The 24,268-nt window shown below is 38.2% G+C and overlaps 1 protein-coding gene across 8 annotated transcripts in view; it reads right to left on the bottom strand.

The window, feature by feature from the left end:
- Positions 1 to 256: 256 nt before the first annotated feature.
- EPHA6 (EPH receptor A6) overlaps positions 257 to 24,268 on the bottom strand; it is a 498,846-nt gene continuing 474,834 nt past the window's right edge. For all 8 annotated transcript variants that reach the window (XM_015297990.4, XM_015298005.4, XM_015297999.4 and 5 more), the window contains 3 exons: positions 16,813 to 17,006; positions 14,311 to 14,460; positions 257 to 10,449 (listed from right to left, as the gene is read on the bottom strand). In XM_015297990.4, the coding sequence (XP_015153476.2) occupies positions 10,335 to 10,449; positions 14,311 to 14,460; positions 16,813 to 17,006 (459 nt within the window). In that variant the 3' untranslated portion in view covers positions 257 to 10,334. The remainder of the gene's footprint in view (positions 10,450 to 14,310; positions 14,461 to 16,812; positions 17,007 to 24,268) is intronic.

The following is a 24,268-nucleotide window of genomic DNA, read 5'->3' as shown; positions in this document are numbered from 1 at the left end:
AAGTGTACATGAGAGCACAAGTGCTCAGTAGTAAGCACAGGAGAGGCCACTATAATTAAGCATTCTTTTGCTGCAGAAAAAAACAAAACACCCTGAAGCATCTCAAGTGTTAGAACATATTGCTGGTCCATCTTTATTAGTACACCACCCTGTGTTAAGCAGCTGTTTTTTTTTTTCTTTTTTCTTTTGCATGATCATGTATGACAGGCTTCACTGTGTATCATTATATTAGTAAACCAAGGCAAAACAAACACCATTAACTCAAAAATAACCACCAGTACCGTAACTTTTATTTGCTAATAAATATCTTAATAAACAGGCTTACCCCATCCGTAAGACCTGATAATGCCTCTTAGGAAATCATAGAAAAATAAAATACAATAATAATCAGTAACTTGTACTTTGTACAAAAATCTTATTATGTTGCTCAGCAGGTAGCTTTGCCAAACCCCATATTCTTTCTGCAAAGAGATGGCATATGTAATGCGATTCACCTTAAAAACACTCTAATGTTGAGAGCTGAGCATTCTATTACACTATTCACTCGTAGGCATGCCAGCACATGAGAATTTACATGGAACATCGTATTATCATAGGAATAGAATTAAAAGAAATGATAACGCCACTTTTCAGAAAATAATAACTTCACTTCTAATGTAAATTCCCCTTGGGTCTGGAAAATCAGTATATTCAGGTTTTTATTTCATGGCTATTCCTGCAGTACTGTTATAAACCGGCTAAAAGACAGAAAGAAAAAATGTGCTCGGAGCACACGTGGGAGATAAACTGCATGAAAAAAGGTTGTTCTGAACAGTGGGGCACAGTCACAGTACCAGCTATGGAATGTTCAGTCTCTCAGAATTAGCAGACCTCGCCTGCTGTGCGCAATGCGACACAGGTTCAGACCGATGAAGATACAACTCAGAGGCACAGTGCCAAGGTTGCTTTGCTGTGAGATGGATGGTGAAGATTGAGTTACAGGTAGTCATCATTATGCAAATATATCTTGGCGAGAAGAAAAAAAGCAGCTGAAAAACAACTGTGTTCCGGGGTCTTAAAAGAAAGAGTGGTTGCCAGAGTACTGATAAGGATAAGAGATCTGGGCTGAGGCCATGGTTTATCTGTAAAATGGTTTGCAAGTATGATTATGCTGTTACTTTTGAAGCCATCTACCTTTAAAGTTTTGACATGGCTGCTTAAATATACAACATGTCTGTCATCAAATAGTTATTCATATATACACATACATTGATACATTTTATGGCTATGCTAGAACAGCAGACTATGAAGAGCAGTCATATTCAATTGTGTACAGTCTAATTTCACAGAAGAGATAAGAGATCAAAACTTTAATTGATATACGTTTAAAACCAACACAGAGAAATAGAAGCTATCCTGAGGAAACGTACTGACCCCATTGTGTCCCAAGAGAAAAAATGAAAGCTAATTTTTGGAAGGTAAACAAACATTATTTTTTTTCTGCAAATGAAATAATAATTAAAAAAGAAGATGAGAAAGCGAAAACAATTGACACCAACTTGATCAGTGAAGTTTGATTTGCTAGAAAGTAAACAAATGCCTTTCAGTAGATATGGTTTCATGTGATCTTTTTAAGCCTTTTTTTTCCCTTGTTAAACTGCAGAAGCAATCCTGAGGATTGTAGAGTATCTGCTGTTGTTACTGAAGTCTATAGGAGTTGTACTGCACCAAACAAGAGCAAGCCTCTTTTGTTAGTCTTTGGGTTTTCAATCACAGCAGCACCATGTATGATGTAACTGATAACATAAGGGAATTTTGACATTGGAACCGTGGCTCTAGGTAAGAATAACGTATGCTGAAATACTGATTGAGCCCAATTCCTTCACTGGTTAACCAAGAAACAACTTTTCCCACTCCTATCTGAAATAGCTTTCTTCCTCATGGAGAAAACTCAGAAGAAATTGCTGCAGAAGAAATGACATTAAAAATATATATGACCAATTCAAACCCAACTATTTACTGGGGAGAGGCTGACACAGAATCATGGCCATAAGTTTTAAAATGTTTGTGTTTATGTGTTGGGTATTTTAGAGTAGCGTGGTTTTCTTGAAATATAGAATTAATGAAAGAGTCCAGTAAATAGTATGACTAGGAGGGCATTATTTATTTTATTTGCTGCTGTGCCATTAATTAACTGGCAAATCTCAGACCTTAAGCTGCATTGTACTAGGAGTGTGAAACAGAGTTTGTTCAAAGTGGAAAATTGCAATAACTGCCATTATGAAGGGGATATCATATTGTATAATGCTACGTGTTAAAGAAGAGAGACAAATCCTACAGATAAAGGTCGTATTCTTTGTTGATGGGGAAGGTGGTTTTATCTTGCATTTAAATCCAGGACTTTGGGAAAATATCTAAGAAAGAAAACCATTTCTATTGCATACTGTAGAAATTCTGTTAGATTAGGTTTGTTTTATTTAGTCCAAACTCAGTGATGGTAACCCACTGCAGATAAAAAAACAGTTCAACAACTGTGTTTTGTACCTTGCTTGTGCCACACTGAAGGTAACCATAATCTCTTTTCACACATTCCTGAGGTAGCAGCATTGTATGATCAGTGCACTCTCTTTTCCCTTATTAAAGCAGGCCATTCATTCCATACAAATCTTTGGAAACCCTTGATCCCAAACCTTGTTTCAGTCCATTGATAGCTGCTTAGGGATTTAAGTGATTTTGGATCATGCCTCAAATGATCAAGCTAATCTCAGCCTGGAACCCTCAATAAAGAAATGAAAACTTGCATAACGTTTTAGCAATACGTTTGAATGACAAGAGAGCATGCGTACCAATAAATGTTGGTTCTCCAACAGCAAATCAACCGTGACAGTAGTAAAATGAAGAAAGGGAGAATTTATTAGGAAAGCTGAATGCTACAACTGTCTCTATAAGATAGGGCTTCATCCTACTGACACCGAAGTCAGTATCAAACTCTTAAGCCACAACAAAACATTGCCTATTGACAACGAAACTAATTCCTCACACAATTACGTAATTGTTGCTGGAATTAATTAAAAAAGTTATTAAAATCCTTCAATAGAATGTGAAAATAGTAGGTAATTTAGAGGAGAACCTTCCCAAGGCAAAAAAGTAATTGTGAAGTTGGCATTTAGTAACTAAAAGAATCTATGGATTTGAAACACTGGCTGCAATTTTTGTCTTTTTCATCTAATCTTATGTAGCGCTTAATGAGATGGTGATGTAAGCTGTATGAATCAAAACATTCAGCTTGATAAGAGACATTCTTGCTTTGCTTTTCCTTTTTTGCTTCTCATTGTCACGTGGAACTCAGTCTGGACGAAATTGATCATTTGGTGTGTAATCCACTCTTATCTACACAGCTCTCCTGTTTACTGTTTGCTTAGGTTCCTCTCAAAAAAGCCAATATGCATCAAGAAGAGAAGTTAGTCCTTCAGTTATATGTTTAGGAAATAAAACTGTGTCTACTGGAAGTTCTAAACTAAATTATGACAACTGTACCTTTTTTCTTTATCATAGGCTGGACCCCAGAAAACCAGCAAATAGATTTCTTTTCTGCCGCTGCTCTAGGGGACACTCAGAGCATTACGCTGTGCTGATACTATGAAAATACTCCCCTTACTGATTCAATGGGCAATTTTTCACAATCAGAAATAATTGGATTCTAATGCAGATGTTCCCCAGATTCGATCTTCCAGATCCTAGTGGTAAGGTTACTCTCCAAACAGGGCTCCAGCCATCACGGAGTTCACAATACAGACAGGTAGATTTCTTTGAGATTTTGAGTTCTCAGGGTTTTGCCTTATCTATGTGCTGCTTAGCAGCTCTTCACTGAGTTGTCAATAAAAAGAAGTATTAGTATTTATTAAGTTGTAATCAGCTTGCATGTTAGAGAAGAATATTCCCCAAAATGAAACAGGAGGTTTTCTCATAATAATGAATATGGTGGACTCTCAAGGGAACCATACATAGAATTGAATTTGAAAAGGACAAAATTATGTTATCTCATTCTGCCTTACAAATATACAATAAGAGCTGGGATTTGCAAGCATTTTATGCCTAACTCTACTCATGTAAATAGTTCAGTTTCTAGTCAGCCTCTTTATCTAAATGAAGCCACACAAGCACTGACCTCTTTACATATTCAGGTGTTTCTGAACATGGTACAGTACATACGTTATTTCTGGAACACATGTATAGTTACCAACTAGTCAAGTACTCGGACACTTAGACACAGTTGAAAATTTGGAACATGAACAAAGCAGAACAGGTGAAAACTTGAAATGCTTTTGAGATTGATCTTATTAATATACTTTTCCACATCTTCATTGCCATAACTTAGCCTTATTAGTTTCAGTTTGATTAGACAGGCATGAAAAAACAGATAATATGTTAACCCTTTGTGGAAGAGAGATGTACTTGTGAAATCTCCTGTGTGAAAGGAAAGTAAGAAATAGTGATGTAGAATTTTCAAAGAAACATGCACATAAATAGATTTCACGATGTGAACTGGTGTTATTTCACATATAAAATATGGAAATTCATTTTAACCTACTCATTTTTTACTCTTCTGCTCTTACATTTGTCTTTTGTTGTTTTTCCTTTCTAAAATTCAACATATCTTTTTATAGTACGCACTGGCAAATCGTTACTCGCATTCCCTTGAATTTTTCCCCCATTTTAACCTCGACAGAGTCTATAAATGATTATTTAAAATAAATCATCTATATACTGATCATCTTTGGTGACTTCAGCAGAGGTACTCAAACTTTTTATAGCATGGACTATATTGAACTAAAAAAGCTTTTTTTTCTTTTTCTTTTTCTTTTTTTTTTCTGCCTGTGAAGGGAGGAAGAGAGAGGCTGTCATCCATTTCCAGACAACAAACCAAGGAAGCTTGGGAAGCTTAAGATTTTAAGTGCCAGTGGAGAAGATCAACCCTATTACCATTATTGAGAGCCAGGTAATTCATTTATGTACGCTTGAAAAATCTCAGGCATTATGATATACATCATATTTACAATTCTTTATATACACATCCACATATTTTTTATATCCGTTATGTACTCAGTATCTCCTACTCCATAATCTGAGGATCTATATACAACCATAGCATTCACAAATGAGCAGTGCACAGTATATGATGGTAGAAGATATTTGTGGACTCTAAATACATGGAACTGTTTTTGTGCCGTTTCTTTTGTTTTTGTTAGAACTCTTTGGCACAATATGGATAGCTTTTTTCTTTCACCTTATTCTAATCTTTTTAGATTTTTTTTTCCTTTTTCAGTACTGATTCATTTGTCTCTCTGAGAGATTTCAAGATGACTGTAGTACTTGGTGTTAGCCCAACCTAACAGATCTCTCTCTTACTCTTTAAGAAAAAAAAATACTTAAAGAAAAAAAAATGTTAATAAAGGAAAAAAATATTATCTTTGCAATTTACTCAGGAAAGATCAATTACAGTTAGGGAGCAAGGGCATTCCAAAAGAAATCTGTTTAACAGAATACACTACTCTTCAACTATGCACAAATGCCATGATAAATTAAGTATCTCAATTTTTAATACTTTTCCTAGAAGATACAATAGACCAAAGCCTTTTTATTAATATTCTTTCATTACTACAAAAGATGTATTAGACTAGATTAGAAGTGAGCCCTCCTTCCCAATCTGTGCAGTACATATGCCAAGATAGAATGAGCCTGTGAAGGGGTAGTTACAGGTATTGTGTGTTCACAAGAGAAATTCTCAGCTGCCAGGATGAGTCTTGCAGAACCATACAATCAGCTGAGTTACAATAACTGAAAACATGCTTCCGTTTGCAATGCCATTACCTGAAGTGCAGTAACTGGCCTTCACTGCATGTTAAACTACATTACATGCTGCCTTATTTTGGTGGCTGACATAGTCCCATAGGGTCACTCTAACATGCAAATTGCTGTGGTAAATACCCTCTTATAGGCGCCTTCGCAGTCTCAGCTGTTTCACATAATCTCTACCACATCTGAATAAAGGGCATCTGCATGTTACTTATGACCCATGTTTGGACCCTCTACGAATCTGCATTGAAAAATAACTTAATGGAGCTCTGGATTAGGCTCAGCGTATCTATAAAAATGGAAAATGGATAGCGAGTCTTAAATTTCAAAAATTCAAAGCGATACAGTCTGAATCCTGTGTCAGAATAAACCATCTTCTGACACAGAATGCTTTGTCCAGAGCAATTAAGTTACTTGAATTACTTGCTGAGTGTACTATTTGCAATTGTAGGATAGCCTGATGCTAATGTATTAAAGCATAGCGTGCACCTAAGCTTTTGTTGAACAGACATTATGCTGTTACTCATTTAATTTCAACACCAGCATTACACATGGGATCCTCTCTTTTTCAGAGGTTCAGCACAATGACTAGATACAATCAGTGCACAGGATTAAGAACAGATGCCTGGATCCAGTATTAGATATGGAGGTTGGTGGCCCTGCCTGTGGCAAGGGGGTTGGAGTTTTACGAACCTTAAGGTCCCTTCCAACACAAGCCATTCTGTGATCCTATGATTCTATGCTTCTATAATTTGAGTTAGTCATTTTGTCTCAAGCGCTGGTCTGGCACATTTCCTCTCAACCAAAAGTTAATGATTACATCTGTCAGATGACATTCATCACTATGTGAATACTACGAGGGCCCTGTTCTCCTCATTGATTAAAATGGAACCTCAGATGACTAGCTCAAGTGCACACCTCCAAAGTTAGGTGAGAAAAATTTCCCCCTCATAGCTCTCAGGGCTCTGAGTTTCCATCAGGTGGGGATGGCTTGAGTTTCCATGTTAGACTGATGACTGCCCTATTTGGTTGCACAAACATCTAAGCTGTTTGTCAGTCAACTTGGGAAGCACTGTGGTTGGCACATGATGGACAATAGGGTAGGACCCTTGTTGACCAAGAGATGCTAACCCAGTTTTCCTGCCCAGCAGACAAAGGCCCTCACTAAAGCTATCTTCTGAAGACTTAACTTGTACACAGGTAGTGATAACAGTACAGATGGATTTGTTCTAGATGCATGACTACCAGGTTTGTTAGAAAAGCCTGCACGTGGATATCACTTGTAAATAACAAGCTTGGAACTATTTCCTTATGTCCACATTTTAATCAATTTTTAGGGGGCTTGCATATCATGCAGTCTTTATTTCATGAACTTTCAGTCAGTAGTTTTAGGCATGAAACACCATGCAATGTTGGCGAGATTTTCAAAAACAGCTTTCTAGATTTACTTGAATTTGTTAAATTTAATCAGTAACTGCACACTATGTTATGCAGGTTAACTAAATGAAGTAATTTTCACCCGAAGAAAGTATTCCCTGCAATAAAGAAAGTTACTTGAATTTCACATGTATACTTGTGGCTTGCACAGAATCAAGCTCACATTTGAAAAACACCATGTTTGTTTGTTCTCGTTTTTAAATGAACAAAAAGATAAACAGCCATAATAGTAGCACTTTCCTTTGTGCTGAATAAAATGGAGGAGTAGGGTTAGAAACATAACAAGAGGAAATCAAATGTTTCCAAAATGGAGTAAATGTAAATGTGATCAGAACAACTATTATAGAAGTGTCATATTGCACCAGCAAAACAAAAAACGCAAACCATATAAACCCCCAAAAAATCCTGGATTTACAATGTTTTTAATAATATTCTCACTTAAATCCCTTCTTCTTTTCTTTCTGGTTACCCAAATTCTTATTCATATAAAAAATAGATCTGATTAATAAATGTTTTTATATTGTAATTATATATTATTTGAAAATATATTTCCAGTAGTATGATAAATCTGGAAATTAATTTCCATGAAATATATTCAGGTTGCGTGCATGTAACACACTGCTTTGCGTACACACTACCTACCAAGAATGAATAAATGTGCAAAGGAGAATTTAAAAGCGAACATTTATAGTCTGGTCTAGTTATGAGCAATTTTGAAACTCCATTAACAAATAAAAGACTCATATCTCCTCAGTAATAAATTTAAATGTGAGAGGCTCCTTTCACAGATGTCACATTGATGTCTGTAAAAGCAATGACTGGCATAATAGAAAATGAAATAATAAATGAAAATCAAGACTTAAATTACTCTGTGATGATGTTTTTTTAAAGGCTTCAGGTAAGTATGATTTTATTTCTCTAAGGGAACTCTTCCAAAAAAAAAGCCTTTAAAAACTCAGATTTGGAACTGGGGCAGAATTTATCAAACTGAGGTCAGTGGGACTACCCATGGTAGTAAAATTATCTTTGTAGCTAAAATAAGACTGGCACTGCCCTTCTTTAAACATGCTTATCAACTTGACATCATAGAACACCGGTGAGTCCTTATCTTCAGAAAACTCTTTCTTCAGTTAAATCTGTTGTTTTGTTTTTTAACAGAAGAAAGAAAAACATTTCCACAGCTGACTACTGGTAATCCCATTTAAATTAATGAAGTTATTCCAACATAAGGTAACAACAGTGAATCAGGCCTGGCATGTCTTACTCTGTGAACCAGTTGAAGCCTAATCTTTTCCGAGTTGCTTTTCCATCTTTGCCACCAGTATACAACGGTAGCCTTTTTGAGAGTCAGGAAATACGATTTGATTTACAAGCTGTAAATTAAGCACTAAATATCATTATGATTACATAACGTAGTTAATTCATTTTGATATACATATATATTTATAGTAATTACCCAAACGCACCATTTAACTGAAGATTTGTAATGTTTAAGTATATTGAACTGCCGTGTAAATTAAGAATGTCCTCCAAACTGTGTATAAATTAACAAAAGCATCTGCACCCAGTTTACATGTGACATGCATGTAGATCTGCGTGCAACTTCTCCAGCTTGCAGACACGCGCTCGTGTCCCAGTTCCTAGCAGCGCATATCTCGTGCAAAAGTTTGGAAACGTAGCCCAGCACATCTGTGTAAGTTGTCTGAATAAAACATGAAAGCTGTAAATCTTACAGAGGTACGAATATTATGTTAGGCCTTTGCAGCCATTTTTCTTGCATGTAAATATGGCTATTGAAGAGTTCTAAAAGTAATTATCTTTGATGTTGTTTAGGAATTTGTACTAAATGAAGACCTGGCCCCCACAGAAACCAGAACTCCATTTCAGCAGAGTCTGCTTTTCACTTCTAAAAGCAGTTAGAAGTAGACTCAAGGCAACATATTATTACACTGCTGTCCTATGTCTCCTTTTCTGCCTACGTATAATAAAACTGAACACCACATAGTGTAACTTCCAGCATTAGTTTGTGGCTGTACCGCTACCTTCCATTGGATGATGCTATGGCCGATCTGCTCCAGCACCCCACTGATGGTTGTCCTTCTAAGCTATCACTACTCTACTACCACTGGTGGAAATGACACTTAGTTCAAGTTGTGGAGGCCTACATTTTTGGAACAGAAAACTTTCTGAAGTCTATGTGACCACAGTATAGCTGACAACCATGTTCTACATGTAGTTATGGAACACTACAATCAGTTTTCCGGTGACAATTTGCCACAGAGTAGAGGCAAATGCTGACTATTAAAAAAAAGAAAAAAGAAAAATATCTAAGGCTGAATAAATATTCTGACCTTATCTAAAATTTAAAGCATAGAAAGTGTCGAGTGCTAAAGTAATTCAGAATCAAGGACCTGAAGATTTCAGCCAGATTTCTCTCACTATCCTCCCAGTTCCAACACAATGAAAACTCACTACATAAAATCGTCGGTCATTTTTGCAAACGATGCTCACATTTTGAGGCACCGGCTTACCAGCATTTAAAGTATTATAAAGTAATATAACCATAGGACCCATACATTTTGATTTAATTAGAAGATAAAATAAATATTTATGTGAAACTTCTTGATTGCACATTTGGTATTGGAAGTTACATGGTCACAGAACATGAAAGAAGTCAAATACGTTTTGATCTACCAGCAAACTCTAAATACATCGATAAAGAAGCCACACCAGGCCAAATGGATTACTACTTTCAAGTAAGTTTGTGAAAGTTTCCCAAATACTGCTATACAAAGTTACACACCCATGCTGAGTTGCTGAGTTATTATTCATCAATGTGTAGCAAGTCTTGCAGTAGGTCAGGATTTTAATCGGCAGATAACTGACGGAGGAACTATGCAGTGTGATTAAAAATTCCAGTTTGGAAGCATTAACATAGAAGTACTTTTGGAGTCTAACCAGGAGACTGCAGTTCTTGAAGTTGAGAAGAGCAGAAGGGAAGAATGAGAATATTTTCCATTTTAGAAATGCTGAGGCACAGAACACAGTTGATTCTAGTACTTTCATACATGAAATCCTTTCTCCTGTATGTGCATCATGTGTAACCGCAAAGTCTGTAAACTGCTGACTATTCGTCTCTGGTGTCCAATGAGTACAATTCCAATTCTTCTAATGTCACTGCAAGATAAAAAGTTTCATCGTGGATGCAAGAATAGCAAGAACTCGATCACACCAAAGCAATATAAATATACGATGAATTGCTCTGCTTAAGGACAGTTTACTTTCACAAGTGGAACATATATGAATGCTGCAGACATTTGAGTTTTCTGCAGCTGTCAATTCCAAATTTTAAAAACGAAGTACCATTGGAGAAAAATGTATTGAGTAGTTAGAGCACTGTCTTTTGTTCTGGAAGTAACAATCTAAAGCAGTCTGATAATTTTTAGATCTTGAAGAAGCACCTTAAAAGCATGTTCTAACAGCCATTTGTTAGTAATATGTTAACAGCAAATGTTTCCCACTCACACTTGCGTAGGAGCAAGGCTGGTATACTCACTCTTGCAGTACTGAGGTGGAAGGAACTGAAGCTATGCTTCTGATGATTTGGGGAATGGTGGTGTTTGGCAGTTCTCTAAACATCACTAGCTGCAACACACTGAGAAAGATCACAGAGGTGGCGAGGGCAGGAAGCTTTGGTATCATCCTGTCAATTGTACAGACCCCACAATGGGACACGGCATTGACACTGTATGTTTAGATAGCCTTAAAAATTGTTTTATGATATAGGTGGTAAAGGAGCCCATGGTTGGAGGCATGACCCTCCTGAGCTTCAAATTTGCAGGTTAAGATACCTCACTCCATGTCCAGCAGATGAAGATCCACTAGATAGCAGCAAGTGCTATATACTTAGGCTTAACATTCTCATAGGGAATAATACACAACACTTAAGATCAGCAGGGACTATGCAAAAAGCACTGAACATCTTAGAAACTAAAAAGAAGCAGCTAGGAGAATAAACTGCTACAGGTGGGGCAGTGATAGAAATGCAGGAACAATGCATAGCACTTATCAAGTACAGAATGATACAACTCAGAAAGAAGCCAACAGCTCAAGAGTCAGAAAGGTTATGTGAAGAAAAAAAGAATCTTTCAGAAAGCTGAAGTTATCTGAAAAAAAAAAAAGAAAAGAAAAGAAAGTAGAAAGGATGATAACCTTAGGCAGATTGTCTGTAAGAATGCTGTAAGGCAGACAAAACCACTTGAGGAACAATCAGCCAAAGCCCCTTAATAATAGAGCTTGTAATAAACCCTTTTTTTTTTTCTTTTTTTCTTTTTTGTAAGCTCACAGGATACAAGAAGCCAGCCAGCATGTCTGTAGAGCCTAATTTTGATTGGTGTATAAAAGAGTACCGAGAGACTGATTGCTGTAGGAATGCTAAACCAATTATTTGAGTTGACATTCACTGCAGACGATACTGAGTGACTCACAGGCCAGAAGTGTTATGGAGAATTGTCAGAGGAGCCATCTGAAGTTGAAGTGACTGCAGGAGAAGTTACAGGACAAACTGAAAAAAACCAAACAAGCAGCAATACATCTCTAGCACAAGAAAGCATTTAGTCAAGGCTTTTAAAAGAGATCAAGGATGAAATAGTGACAGCAATGTGAGAGAGGGATATATCAGCTCTGTTGCACTTAAAATTTTCTTGGTGCCTGAGACATGGAGAGTGGTGTCAAAATTATCCTGGAGACAAAACAAAGTTTCCAGGAGAGGTCTGGGAAAGGCAGACCTGTGACTCTAAAGTTATTACAAGGCATAGTAGAAAATACAATAAAGAATAAAATTATTGAATGTCTGGATAAATTATCTACTTCAGAAGCGGCACTATGGCTTTTGCAGAGGGAAGTCTTGTTTTATAAAGTTGTTTCCTACGGAGGAATCACCACACACATGGTGAAGTCACCGTGCACATGGATGAAGATGACCCATTTGTTACACCCTGCTTGGATTGCTACAAGACTTTAGAGAAGGTTTCTCATCAAAGGTATATAAGGAAAATGAGCTGAGTCATAAGAAGCTCTTTCCATGAATAAATAACCAGGTAGAAGACAGAAGGTTAGGAGTACGTTGTCAGATCTTACAATGGAGTCATCAATGGAAATCTGCAGGGACCAATGCTAGGATAATGATGAACATTACTGTTCAACAAGTCAGTAAATGGTCTGGAAAAACAGATGAGCACAGAGGTGAAAGTGTCAGATAGAGAGACTGAATTATTCAGGGTATCAAGGGAAAGGGCCAGCTGTAAAGAGTTCTATAAGGATCTTATAAGACTATGCCACAAGAAAGTAGGTGAAATTAAGTGTAGGTGAATATAAAATGATACGTATGGGAAAAAAAAACAGTTCTAGCTTCACATGTAAAATTCCTGAATATAAATTGACCGTTACTACTAATAATGCAGATGGGCTTAGCATCAGAAATCAGAATGAGTTGACATCAGTAGAAGCCAGTATTTGGACATTCAGCAGCGCTGGGGCTATCATCCATGGGAGCGCCTTAGGAAATCTTAGTTCTTGTATGTGACTTCTCAGTCTAATCATGAGTATCTAGAAGGTGTTTCAGTTTCTTCTCATTACTCAGAAACCTCAATATTCTTGTAAATGGCTGTGGTCATTGGCATTTTTGCTTCCACAGTATTACTTTGATATTTACTGTTGATACATACCAAAGAATCCCATGATCCAGTGCCAAGGGATATTCCCCTATTTAAGGTGAGTAATTCCATACTAGTTGAATTTTTTTCTTTTTTTTTTTTCCACTGGTGGTCAGGCTTCCCATGTCTGCCAGGACCCTGAACCTCTAGGTGAGTGTGTGGGCATCAGATTCTGTCCCACAGTAACAGTGGAACAAGTCCGAGACATCCTCATAAAACTGAACGTATATAAGTCTATGGGGCCAGATGATATCCATCCTAGGGTTCTGAAAGAGATGGCTGATGTGGCTGCCGAGCTGCTCTCCACCATATTTGAAAAATCATTGCTGCCTGGTGAAGTCCCCGGTGACTGGAAAAAGGGAAACATTACTCCCATTTTTAAGAAAGGGAGAAAGGAAAACCTGGAGAACTACAGGCCAGTGAGCCTCACCTCTGTGCCTGGGAAGATTGTGGAGCAGATCCTCCTAGAAGCCATGTTAAGGCACATACAAGACAAAGAGGTGATCCGACACAGCCAGCATGGCTTCACCAAGGACAGATCTTGCCTGGCCAATCTGGTGGCCTTCTATGATGGAGTGATGGCTTTTGTGGACTGGAGAAGGGTGATGGGTGTCATCTTCCTGGACTTCTGCAAAGCCTTTGACATGGTCCCTCACCACATCCTGCTCTCTAAAATGGAGAGGTATGGATTTAAAGGCTGGATTAAGAACTAGTTGGCTGGTCGCAGCCAAAGGGTTGTGATCATACATTCTATGTCAGGGTGGAGGCCGGTCACAAGTGGTGACCTTGTGGCCTTTTCCAACTCATGATATTCTGTGATTCTATGACTGAGTAGATGAATAGGAATGAATGGGAAGGGAATCAAGAGCAAAATAGGTAGTATTGTTATGTTACCATACTAATCCATAGTTTCTCCAAAACCTTATTGTTCTACGGTATTTTCATTGCAAAAATGGAGTGAAACTGAGGATGACTGAAGAAAGGCAGCAAGGTACAGAACAACTTCCACATGAAGAATCACTTGGGCTTGATAATACTCATGGCAAAGTAAGATTCTGCTGCTGATTTCAGTGGTCTAAATAAAAACCGATTTCCCAACATTTAAGGATGCTCACTGACTGAGCCTTACTAGCGTGTGGTATGGTTACAAATGAAACGATCACTTCTAGGTTTCCTAATCACTACTTTCTCCTGCATTGTTTTGGTAAAAACTGTATTTATTTTCTATTAGCTGAGATAGGAAAAGAACACATCACATTAAGTCACTGCAGTATGCAAACAAATTCAGATTAGTCACTACAGAAATAATAGATTGCATACTTACTCAATACTCATTCTTGAAACCATATCCAGAGTTGTGAAACCTGCTGCCATGAAGTTACTCTTATATTGACCCATTTTTATGGAATCCAGCCAGTCACTAACTGAAACAAACAAAGGAAATTCTGGAACTTCACCAGGTGAATCTGGCATTCTGAAGAAATAAAAAGCAAAGGTCACCTGAGCAGTATAAAATGATGCTTCATTTATTCTGGGAGACATTATTTTTAGTAAAAGACAGAAGGAACGAATGGGGACCCTGAGATGTAAAGGTCAGGTCTGAACTGAGGTTCTCTTTAACCCATTGTATAAAGCTTATAAATGATATTAATCTACAAATGTGCACTTCTTAAACAATACGCTTTTCAAAAGCACTGCGTCTCAGTAACAAACAGGAACAGACCACTCTCAGTGTTCCTACTGGGACCACACAGAGTTCATTTGAAGATCTTACATGTTTCAGGGTGATAATTGTTCGTAAATACAGCAGTCAAATTAGAGAGCAAACAAAATTTAGCCTGAGATAACATTTAATAATAACAACACCATACTGTAAGATAATTTTTCGGCAAGGTAATATCAATAGCTCCTTTGGGCTATGCCATTATGCAATGAGAACACTGATTATAGCAGCCAGAAATCTAAACCTAAAAAAGCAAGAATGTTTTGTATCTTTTTTTTTTACACAGAATTATACAGAAGAGCAAATAAAAACAAAGGAGCTAGGTTAGTTTCATTTCTATTTCATTTCTTTTCCCCAATATTGTGCAACTGGAATGGAAACACAGGAAAAAAAAAAAAAGAACAATTGGGACGTCTATTTCCAGTCTTCCATTGTCTACCATGCTGATGAGGTCTCACAGCTTGCACAGACTTTACAGTTTGTGTAGAGAAACTGTAAGGAATAGAACGCAGAAACAACATACAGCTGTGTATTAAAGCTTTATGACAGCCTTTAGAAAACAGATACAAATTATTTTAAATAATTTCTTGTCCATCAAGACATTGTCATCTAGACATAGACAGCTAACATTGTCAGACGGAATATAGCTTGCTTATAACACACCTTGGTACATTAATGTTCTGAGTTTCAAGCATACATATTTGAATATATTAAACACACGGATTTTCATTTATCTAGTCAAAATTATAGAGAGACAGAAGAACTCTGTTAGGTACAAGGCTAGTTCACACACTTACAGTGATTTCTTCCAATTCAAATTACTCTATTCCTATAGAATACCTACTGAACTCATAAATTAACAGTAACGCAATAACTATTCAGATTAACTGCATCAAGCACTTCAAAAAGAATGTAAAAACTTTCCCAAGGTGAGCATAAGAAGAACTGAACTGCAAGAAGACATGGATGAGTCTGTCAATCCTAGAATCTTAAATAATGTTTTAAAATAAAAATGAATGAAAAATGCATCATGCTGATACTAAATAAACAGACCCAGGTACAAGTGGTAAGCCATATGCATATACTTACATGTACACAGACATATACATAAAGCAAGAGGCTACTAAATCTAGAACATGGGCATTAATACCTACAAGGCACAGTAGTTTGTGGTAGATAAAACAGACGTAGCCTACTTTAGGGTTTCCTCATAAATGCACCCTTCAACCTTTTCCACAGCAAGATACCATCCTTAATCTTTTCCCTGTTGCTTATCCCTTTTCCAAGCCATATCAAGAACTTTTTATCCTCTTGAGGTTCCTAGCAAGACCCAGCTGGGCTATGAGAATCCATTACAATCCATTCCATTAGGGGATCTCTAAGAAAGTGTCTTCATATTAAGGTGAATTTCAGCTAATGAAGACAGTGAAGACAGCTGTGACTTCACTGTTTTCAGCTGCTACACATATACAGCTTAGATCACTCAGCACATGGAAACTGACAACATGTTTGACTACAGCTTCATGTCTCTTGTGGCTGCACATATTTCTGTAATATCATTAACTGATAAAACTTTGGACAATACTATCAAGAATTTGCTGTGGAAAGGTAATAGTGCAATACGTTAGTTGGGCACCCGTGCCATTCTTCTGCAGATAAATATAGATTTTAGCAAGCTACCACTACTTTCTGCTGGAGTTTACTCCATGGCAGTTAGGAAATTGATAGTACACGATCTGATGGACAGAAGGTGCTAAATGGAGAAAAAATTACAAAGAGAAAACAAACATCACAGAAGCATCAAGAAACTACGCAAAGAGATTATCAAGGATTAAAGATAGACAGTGAACAAACAGAGCTCATGAAAACAGGAAAGAAAAAAAAGGAAAAATGCCCAATATAATCCACCCAGCGTGAGAAAACAAAAAACAAAAACCTTTTGCAACAGTGTATTATGAGTAAAACAAACCTCCAAAAGAGGTCAAAAGTAACCCCATATCACAGTGTATTGAGCACTTTGGCACTCTCCCCCCCTCCTACCCGAAACCACCTGATGACAGCCACTACTGCATATGCAAAAGAGAGTACTGAAAAGGGTCTTACACAAGTACGTCCTCCACTAGGGTATGAAGGGTGCTTGGATTGCGGATCAGTTTGTCCAGGAAGCTGACAATATCACTAAATTTTGGACGGTGGTTCCGCTCCTTCTGCCAGCAGTGAAGCATGAGCTGGTGAAGAGAAGCTGGGCAGCCCATTGGAGCTGGTAGCCTGTAACCTTCTTCAATAGACAGTATAACCTAAAGCAATACAATACATGTGATTACTGAGCATTAGACATTAAAAGGACAATGTAAAACTGAAAATTAGAAACCAGTGATAACGACACCCTCACTCCATGCATTGCTGGAACTTCACTCAGAAAAACAGGATGCTCAGTGAGACTGATGATCTCCATAGATGGACTCAAGGGAAGCATCAACCACAAAAGCACACCCCATGATATATGGTGCACGTGAAGCATTTTGTTGGCATATGAAACAGGGGGCTCTTTTTTAGGCTCTCTGAGCATCCAAAAAAGGAGGAGGAAAGATTAAGTGCCACTATCTTCTTCCATCTGCAGGTTGACATTACAGAGAATGCAGTAGTAGAGCCACAAACTAACTCTGCATCCCTACTGCATAGTGGGGCAGTCTACTATTTTTATCCTGACAACATGTTAATTTGTGGCAGTGTCACAATACGAGGCACTACAAATGTACATCAGAACATCTGGCTAATCTACTTGCTTATCAGAAGATCCTGCTCATCTTCAGAGTATGACTAATTCAGTCAATGTCTCACACAGATTTACAGCAAAGTATACTATTATTTTGTGCAGCCTTTCTCAAAACAAAGAAACAAACAACCAAAACAACAACCAACCAACCAAAAAAATAAGTAAAACCCCCAAACCAAATCAAACCCTGAATATTCAAGTTGCTAGTGATAATATATATATATATCTATATTTTGTTATCATATATACCCCAAAGTGAATAAAACTCTCAGATACAGCAGATATGAAAGGACGTGTCTTTGGTCAGGATTAGGAAAGAAACAGATTTACGTCATACACAAAGCACATGCATGAAAAATTAAATTTGAGTGGAGGCTTGTTTTTAGTAATGTTGGTAATAAATAACATTGTCTGACAGGACAGTAGCAGTACGATAGCAAGCAGCAAAACAAAGTAAGGCCCATGAAAATCTGGCAGGATTAATTCTATGTAAGTTTTAAAAAGCAAGAGGAAACATTGTTAGGTTCTGAAATGAATGATGGCAGCAGTGGAGATGTTGACAGAAATGACAGTCTTGCCTTCCTGCATGTGAAAGAATGAAAAAATTATATGCATTTGATCAAAAACAAAGTGAAGAAAAAAGCAACCCTACCCCACACACATTACCCTTCCATATAAGAATCCAACTAATGCTAAACATTCTCTAAAATACAAATGATTCAACACAATATTTATAATAATGCAGTGCACTTATGAGAAACATACCTACTGCATTTATACCTCCTCCGCTTTAAGGAGACATTTATCACTTTCACACAGATGTATGTACATGCTGCAGACATATTAATGCAGCTGCAAGGGGGTACATTAAGCTATTTACAGCAAATCAATGTGTTATAGCACTAGCTGTAGCTTCAATATATTCAGTCTCATTATCCCAGAATATATCCTTGTTCTTTTTGAATTCTGAATTAATGTTCTTGGCTCTGTTCAGCAATGCCTAGTGCTTATGCTGAAAGCATTATGCAAATAAATAACGGTAATGAAGCCACATTAGGACCTCAGCTCCCCTTTACGGTATGGCAGAGAAAGGAACACGAATCCTGTAACTGTACACAGCGGGGTGCTTGTATTTTGCAAAAAGGAGGTGACTTGATCCTACAACATACAGCCCCGTGTACATGGGCAGAAACTTGTACTCGTGATAAATGTGTTTCAACACCACAGGAAATTGGGTTTCTACGAGGTAAGTTTCAAAGCCATCAGTGACAGCACTAGGAACGGAATTTGCCCCGGAGATCTGTGCATTCTGTGCACCTGTGAGTACTGACAGATTGCGTGCACACAGATGGGACTTGCCATGCACATACAGAGGGGATATCTAGAAGTAAATTATAGGGCTATATGGTGATGCTTCCACCGCCTTCCTGGCTACTTCTTTATTTCCCCAGGATTTGCTTCAACACTCCAAAATTTATGTTCCCAAAATGGCTGCTCTTGGAAAAATCCCACAAGGTTGCCGGAGAAACGTTTCCTCAAAGCCCTCCTACCACTGAATGTGCTCCCAGACTGCTCCTGTTACAGACTCAGGACGGGTGAAATTCAGTCCCACATGCATGAAAAGTTATTCACAGAACTGTCAAAAATGCAATAGCTCAGGCAGACTGCCAGAAGTGGCTTCATAAAACCCAGGTGCTTATTACACTATGGGGTACAGCTGAGGTGATACTTGTCATTGCTGCTGCAGGAAATGCAGATATCGTAGTCTTTACATTTAACTCTACCCATTGCAACTGATGCATTTCTGAAATGCTGTCTGTTTTTAAGGCAGAAGAACGGCTTCTCTGCTTCTACTGGACATACGGCATTTGCTTGACACGACTATGGAGAGTGGAATTTTTTTGAAATAAATTATTCATGAGGAAAGCAAATGCAACCACCATTTTGCAGACATTATATTTTCCCTGACACACTCTATTTCACCATATCTTTGAAAAAAGCGGTTACAGCCCATTTTGTTTCCTCTCCTGTTCAAAAGGAACATTTCAGTATAAAAGGAAACGCCAGCTGCTACTGGAATAATTATAATTTCTCATTAATACAAGCATATTTTAAAAATAATCTGCAAATATTGCCTCATTAGTATCCCTGTGAGACAAGTATTATTTTTAGAGTCAAAGAAGAAGAGTGGATGTGATGAGAGGTGTCGAACGCTGCAGTGGGAGTCAGGTGTCAGAGGAAGAACTGGAGCTGTTTAATTCAGTATTCTCTACTCTGCTACTTGCACAGCTCCTATTTCTGAACAGAGGAATGAGATATGCAAACACACGAGAGGAGGAGAAGTATGACATTTTTCTGTGTAACATATAATTATGTATTATGTATTCCATCAAGATTATATGCTTTAACATATTTAAGGGTATTTTTCCTTGCCCGCATGAATCATGAAAGGGGCTCAATGTCTGTACCTACAAGAAGGATTCAGCAAAAGATCTAGCAATCAATGCTAAGCCTCTCCATGTTGGCAAACCAAAGTCCCATCAATTGCATCCTGAAAGTAGAAGAACATGAGCTTTGTTTCTGTACATATCAAGCCCTGAGACTGATAACAAAAAGGCTTTGTGATGAATGTGTGATGGGCATGAAAAGGAGTAAAACGTTCTAATATTCCATACTACAATTGGTCTCTTTTCAGTCATGAGGATGTTTAAAACTCACGGGAACGTCTCGTGGGTCAGCACTGAGGTGAGAAAAACAGGCAGGGTGTGTTTATACACGTAGATCTTTTTGTCAGGTGAGAATATAAACTCTAAGGGAAAGGGGGCTTTTTTAAAGTTAACACAACTTATTATTTATGTGCTCTTTAATGCTTAGGCTTTTAGGTTCATAAAGGGGGAGTCTCTTTATATACACCAATGACATTAAGCGTCAGAGTTTGTTGAACACGTTTTATCATTTTTTGTTTGATGTTGGAATCAGCTGTGAAGGTTGAACACAATTACAATACAAACGTGGTCTGAAAAATGTGTATGGACTTCTACGCAAAATTGCATTCTTTAGTTTCAAACTAATTTCCAATTGGAAAAAAAAAATGGCATGTGAAAATAAAGTTAATAAAGCCATAATCTTTCCAATAGTGTCATTATTATCAATAATAAAGTCTTTGCTTTTGAAAGTTAACTGGCAGGTTTTCTAATGGCACAGAGGCAGAAGAAGGCCCCAGGGGACACTGTCCCTCTGTCCTGCTGACATTTGAAAAATCTGCTAGGAGAGAGAGGCAGCTGCTTGTGCCTCATGGTACTGAACCAATCCCAGGTGCTGCCAAGTGTTTTGAAATCTGTAGATTCAGGGAAGTATTTTAGGGTAAGTTATTATTACTATTACAAGAAACTACCATAATTGTTAGGACTTCTATTCTGTTTGCTACAGTAGTTTTCTTGCTTATTGATTGCAATCCATTAAATATCCTTATTTTTTTAATTTATTTTTTCTTTTTTTGAGTGCCATAGTTCTGCAACAAGCAGTAATTTATACAGTGGCCTCTAACAGGTGTCCCAGTAGACTGTACTCACAGCTGTTCTACAAACCAAGTGCATGGAATATAAATCTTCCATTCCTCACACGAGCATTAGCAAGGCAGGCTCTCAGCACAATCTGTTCATCAGTACACCAGTTTCCTTGGAAAGTTCAATATCTTAGCTAATGTTTATTAATTAAGCAATAAGACATGACAGACTGTGCAGCAGCCCTAATTAATGGACATCTCTGGTGCCTGCCACCTATCTAAGAAGTGCATTAATCAGCACCAGCACAGGTCTGAAGTGACTTACCACAATAATAAAATGGTTATTTACTTAAACAAGAACATTTCTCAAAGTTAATAACATTTCAAGCCTCTACATTATACTGTGTACAGTATTAAAAAATGTATGAGAGACATTTTCAAACTCCGTTGCCTAAAGTTCAGCTTCCAAATCCCTGCTTAGGAATATAAATAGAGGATGCCAGATCTGCAAAGGTGTTGAGACTTTCCGGCTTGCAGTAACCTGATGGGTACTTGTGAACTGCTGCAATCTCTGAATATCAGTTCGAGCTTATTTAGGTGACAGGTATCAGCTTTACACTTCTCTTTGCATCAGCTTGGACTCCTTACTACCTGTCTGGCTCCTCGTGCTTTCATTTCTGTGACGGAGGGGCTACACAAGAGTCCCTTGGCAGAAGCAGTTTGGTCCCTCTCTACTCATCTGCTCATTTCCCCTCTAAAAGGGGAAATTCAGGTTAGATGTTAGGAAGTTCTTTACTCAGAGGGCAGTGCATCACTGGCACAGGCTGCCCAGAGAAGCTGTGGTTGCTCTATCCCAGGAGACACTCAAGGCCGAGGTGAATGGTGGGCCCTGGGCAGCCTGAGCTAGGTGGGGTGATGGGTGAGCTTTAAGGTCTCTTGCAACCCAAGCCATTCTATGATTCTATGATTATATGATCTGATGGAATGTGTACTCATGTGGCAAGGAGGTGCAGCATCAGACAACACTGAGAGATCTTCTGCTGCTGTTTCTCCCTTTGGGTAGGGATGGGTATATAATCTGCTACCATGTTATGCACGTGAGAAACGTACATTAAACTAGCAGCTGCAGCTACTCAAAACACAACTTAGCTGTGGTCCAAAAAGTGAACTGATTTCCCAAAATTGTTTAGTGAGAAAAGCAATTTACAAGACAGCACGAGAAAAAATACCCCAGAGCTGAGGATTCTGTAGGGTGAAAACTTCTGGTGCTCTACAAAACCCTGCCCAATTCAATAAATGAAGAAGATCTTTATCAAAACACAATTACCAGAAAACAAAGTCATGTACTGTTAGTGTTGCCAGATATTTTGCTGTTGCAGAATGTCGACTATATGTATGCAAGCCCTTACCAATAATTGTTTGTATAACAAACTCTTGTAATTCTTTTATGAATCTATTTAGTGCATGCCCTTTCCTGTTACTTTCCCTGCCATCTATCCATTATCAGCAACCTTTGGGAAAGTCCTATTATTTCTGCAAAATAAGCTCATGTGGATTCAGGATAACTTACTGTACTGGAGCATATGCTCCCAAATCCACCAAGATAAGTTTTACAATATATCTACTAACTTGAAATTTCCCAATGGAATTTGGAGTCACTAAATGTATTTAGTAAGTCACAGTTACTTGCTGTTAACATTTCAGTAGCAAAAGCCTGTGGGCAGGGCTCCAGAGCAAAGGAGCCCTTTTCAGTGTGCATTGGTGAACAGCAGGGAGAGCTCTCAGGAGTCTGCATCATTAGCATAAGCAGCATCCATAGGGTCTACCTCATTATTCTGTGCTAACAGATACTTATATTTTGGATGTACGAGTGATTAAATGTTGTTATCCTCGTTCTGTAGCAGAATAATTAGTATGCCCTAAATGGAGGGGTCACTAATGAACTGTCGTGGTTGGCACAGTCTTGAATAAATTGCAGTTTCTGATAGAAGGAAGAGAACAGGCCTCAGGTCTGATTTAAAGAAAGGGAAAGATGGGTAAAACGAATTTCTGTGTTGTGTATGACCCTAGCCTGGCCACCTGAGTTCTCTGTAAGGGTCCTACAAATCATTTGAAACCTTCTCCAAGGAGGTGAATTGCAGGGCCATACAGACTTGGGGAAATTTCCCTCTCCCACTCCCTCCATATCCAGTTGTGAGAAACAGAAGAGAAAGAGACAAGGGCTGGTGACAGAGCGTGTGAGAAAGAAAGGATTACAGAGGGAAAAGCTGAGTTTCTCATAGAGTTAACCCAACACCAGATGAAATGACTCAGAACTAGAATAGAGACTGAGATTCCCCATGTGGTAGCACAAGATCACGTGACAGTGCGACACAAAGATGCAGCAGAGAAATGTTCTCTTCCTCACACCTGCTTGAGTTGCAGTTACTCACAGCTACTCATCACCTGCAGCTAGATAAGTGGAGTAAGAAGATTAAAGGCAGAGACAGAGTTACAATGAGGTGACACTACAGTTAACAGCAAGACACTGCGTGGAAGCCAGGAACCACTGTAGGACTGGCTTTGTTCTGGCTACGTGAGCTTCAGTAATCTCTAAAAAAACATGAACAGTGAGCTGTAGATGGAAGTGAGAGGTAAAATACCAATTGAGTGGTGAAGACATCTAGGTGAATGACTACTGCCCATGATATGCTCAGAGTAGCGTGACAGTGGCAACTGATAAGGGCAAGAGCAAAAGGGACTGTGAGCCATAGCTACACTATGGGTAGCACAGGCCCTCAACTAGGAAAGGCTTATTGGGGTGGAAGAGTGAGCCCTCCTCACCTGTGGACATTTAATGCTCTTACTGCTCAGTGGAAAAGAGTGGAAAAGAGGCAGTGGGCACAAACTGAAAAATGTTAAATTCCATAAAAATACGAGAATATATTTTTCTATTGCAAGGGTGACTAAGAACCTGCACAGGTTGCTCTGAGAGGTGGTGGAGTTTTCTTCCTTGGAGGTGTTCAAAATCCAGGAGAGAGATGGCTCTAAGCAAACTGCTTCAGCTGACCTTGCCTGAGCAGGGAGTTGGATGAGACAGTCTTGGAAGGTCCCTCAGCCTTTGCTGTTCTGTGATATGCTAATACTGTTTTCTCAGTTTCATGTTCTGATCCATCTCACCTTAACGGAAGGCTCACAATGAAACCAACCATTACTTCTGTTCGTCTGGGGAGGTAGAAAGTGTGAAGGTATATGTGCTTTTCGATACAAAGTGCCTTCTATGCAATGCAGAGTAATCA

Source organism: Gallus gallus, chromosome 1 (assembly GCF_016699485.2).
Source record: "Gallus gallus isolate bGalGal1 chromosome 1, bGalGal1.mat.broiler.GRCg7b, whole genome shotgun sequence".
Lineage (NCBI taxonomy): Eukaryota > Metazoa > Chordata > Aves > Galliformes > Phasianidae > Gallus > Gallus gallus.
Note: the sequence above shows the minus strand (reverse complement) of the source record. Positions and strands in the feature narration are given on the sequence as shown.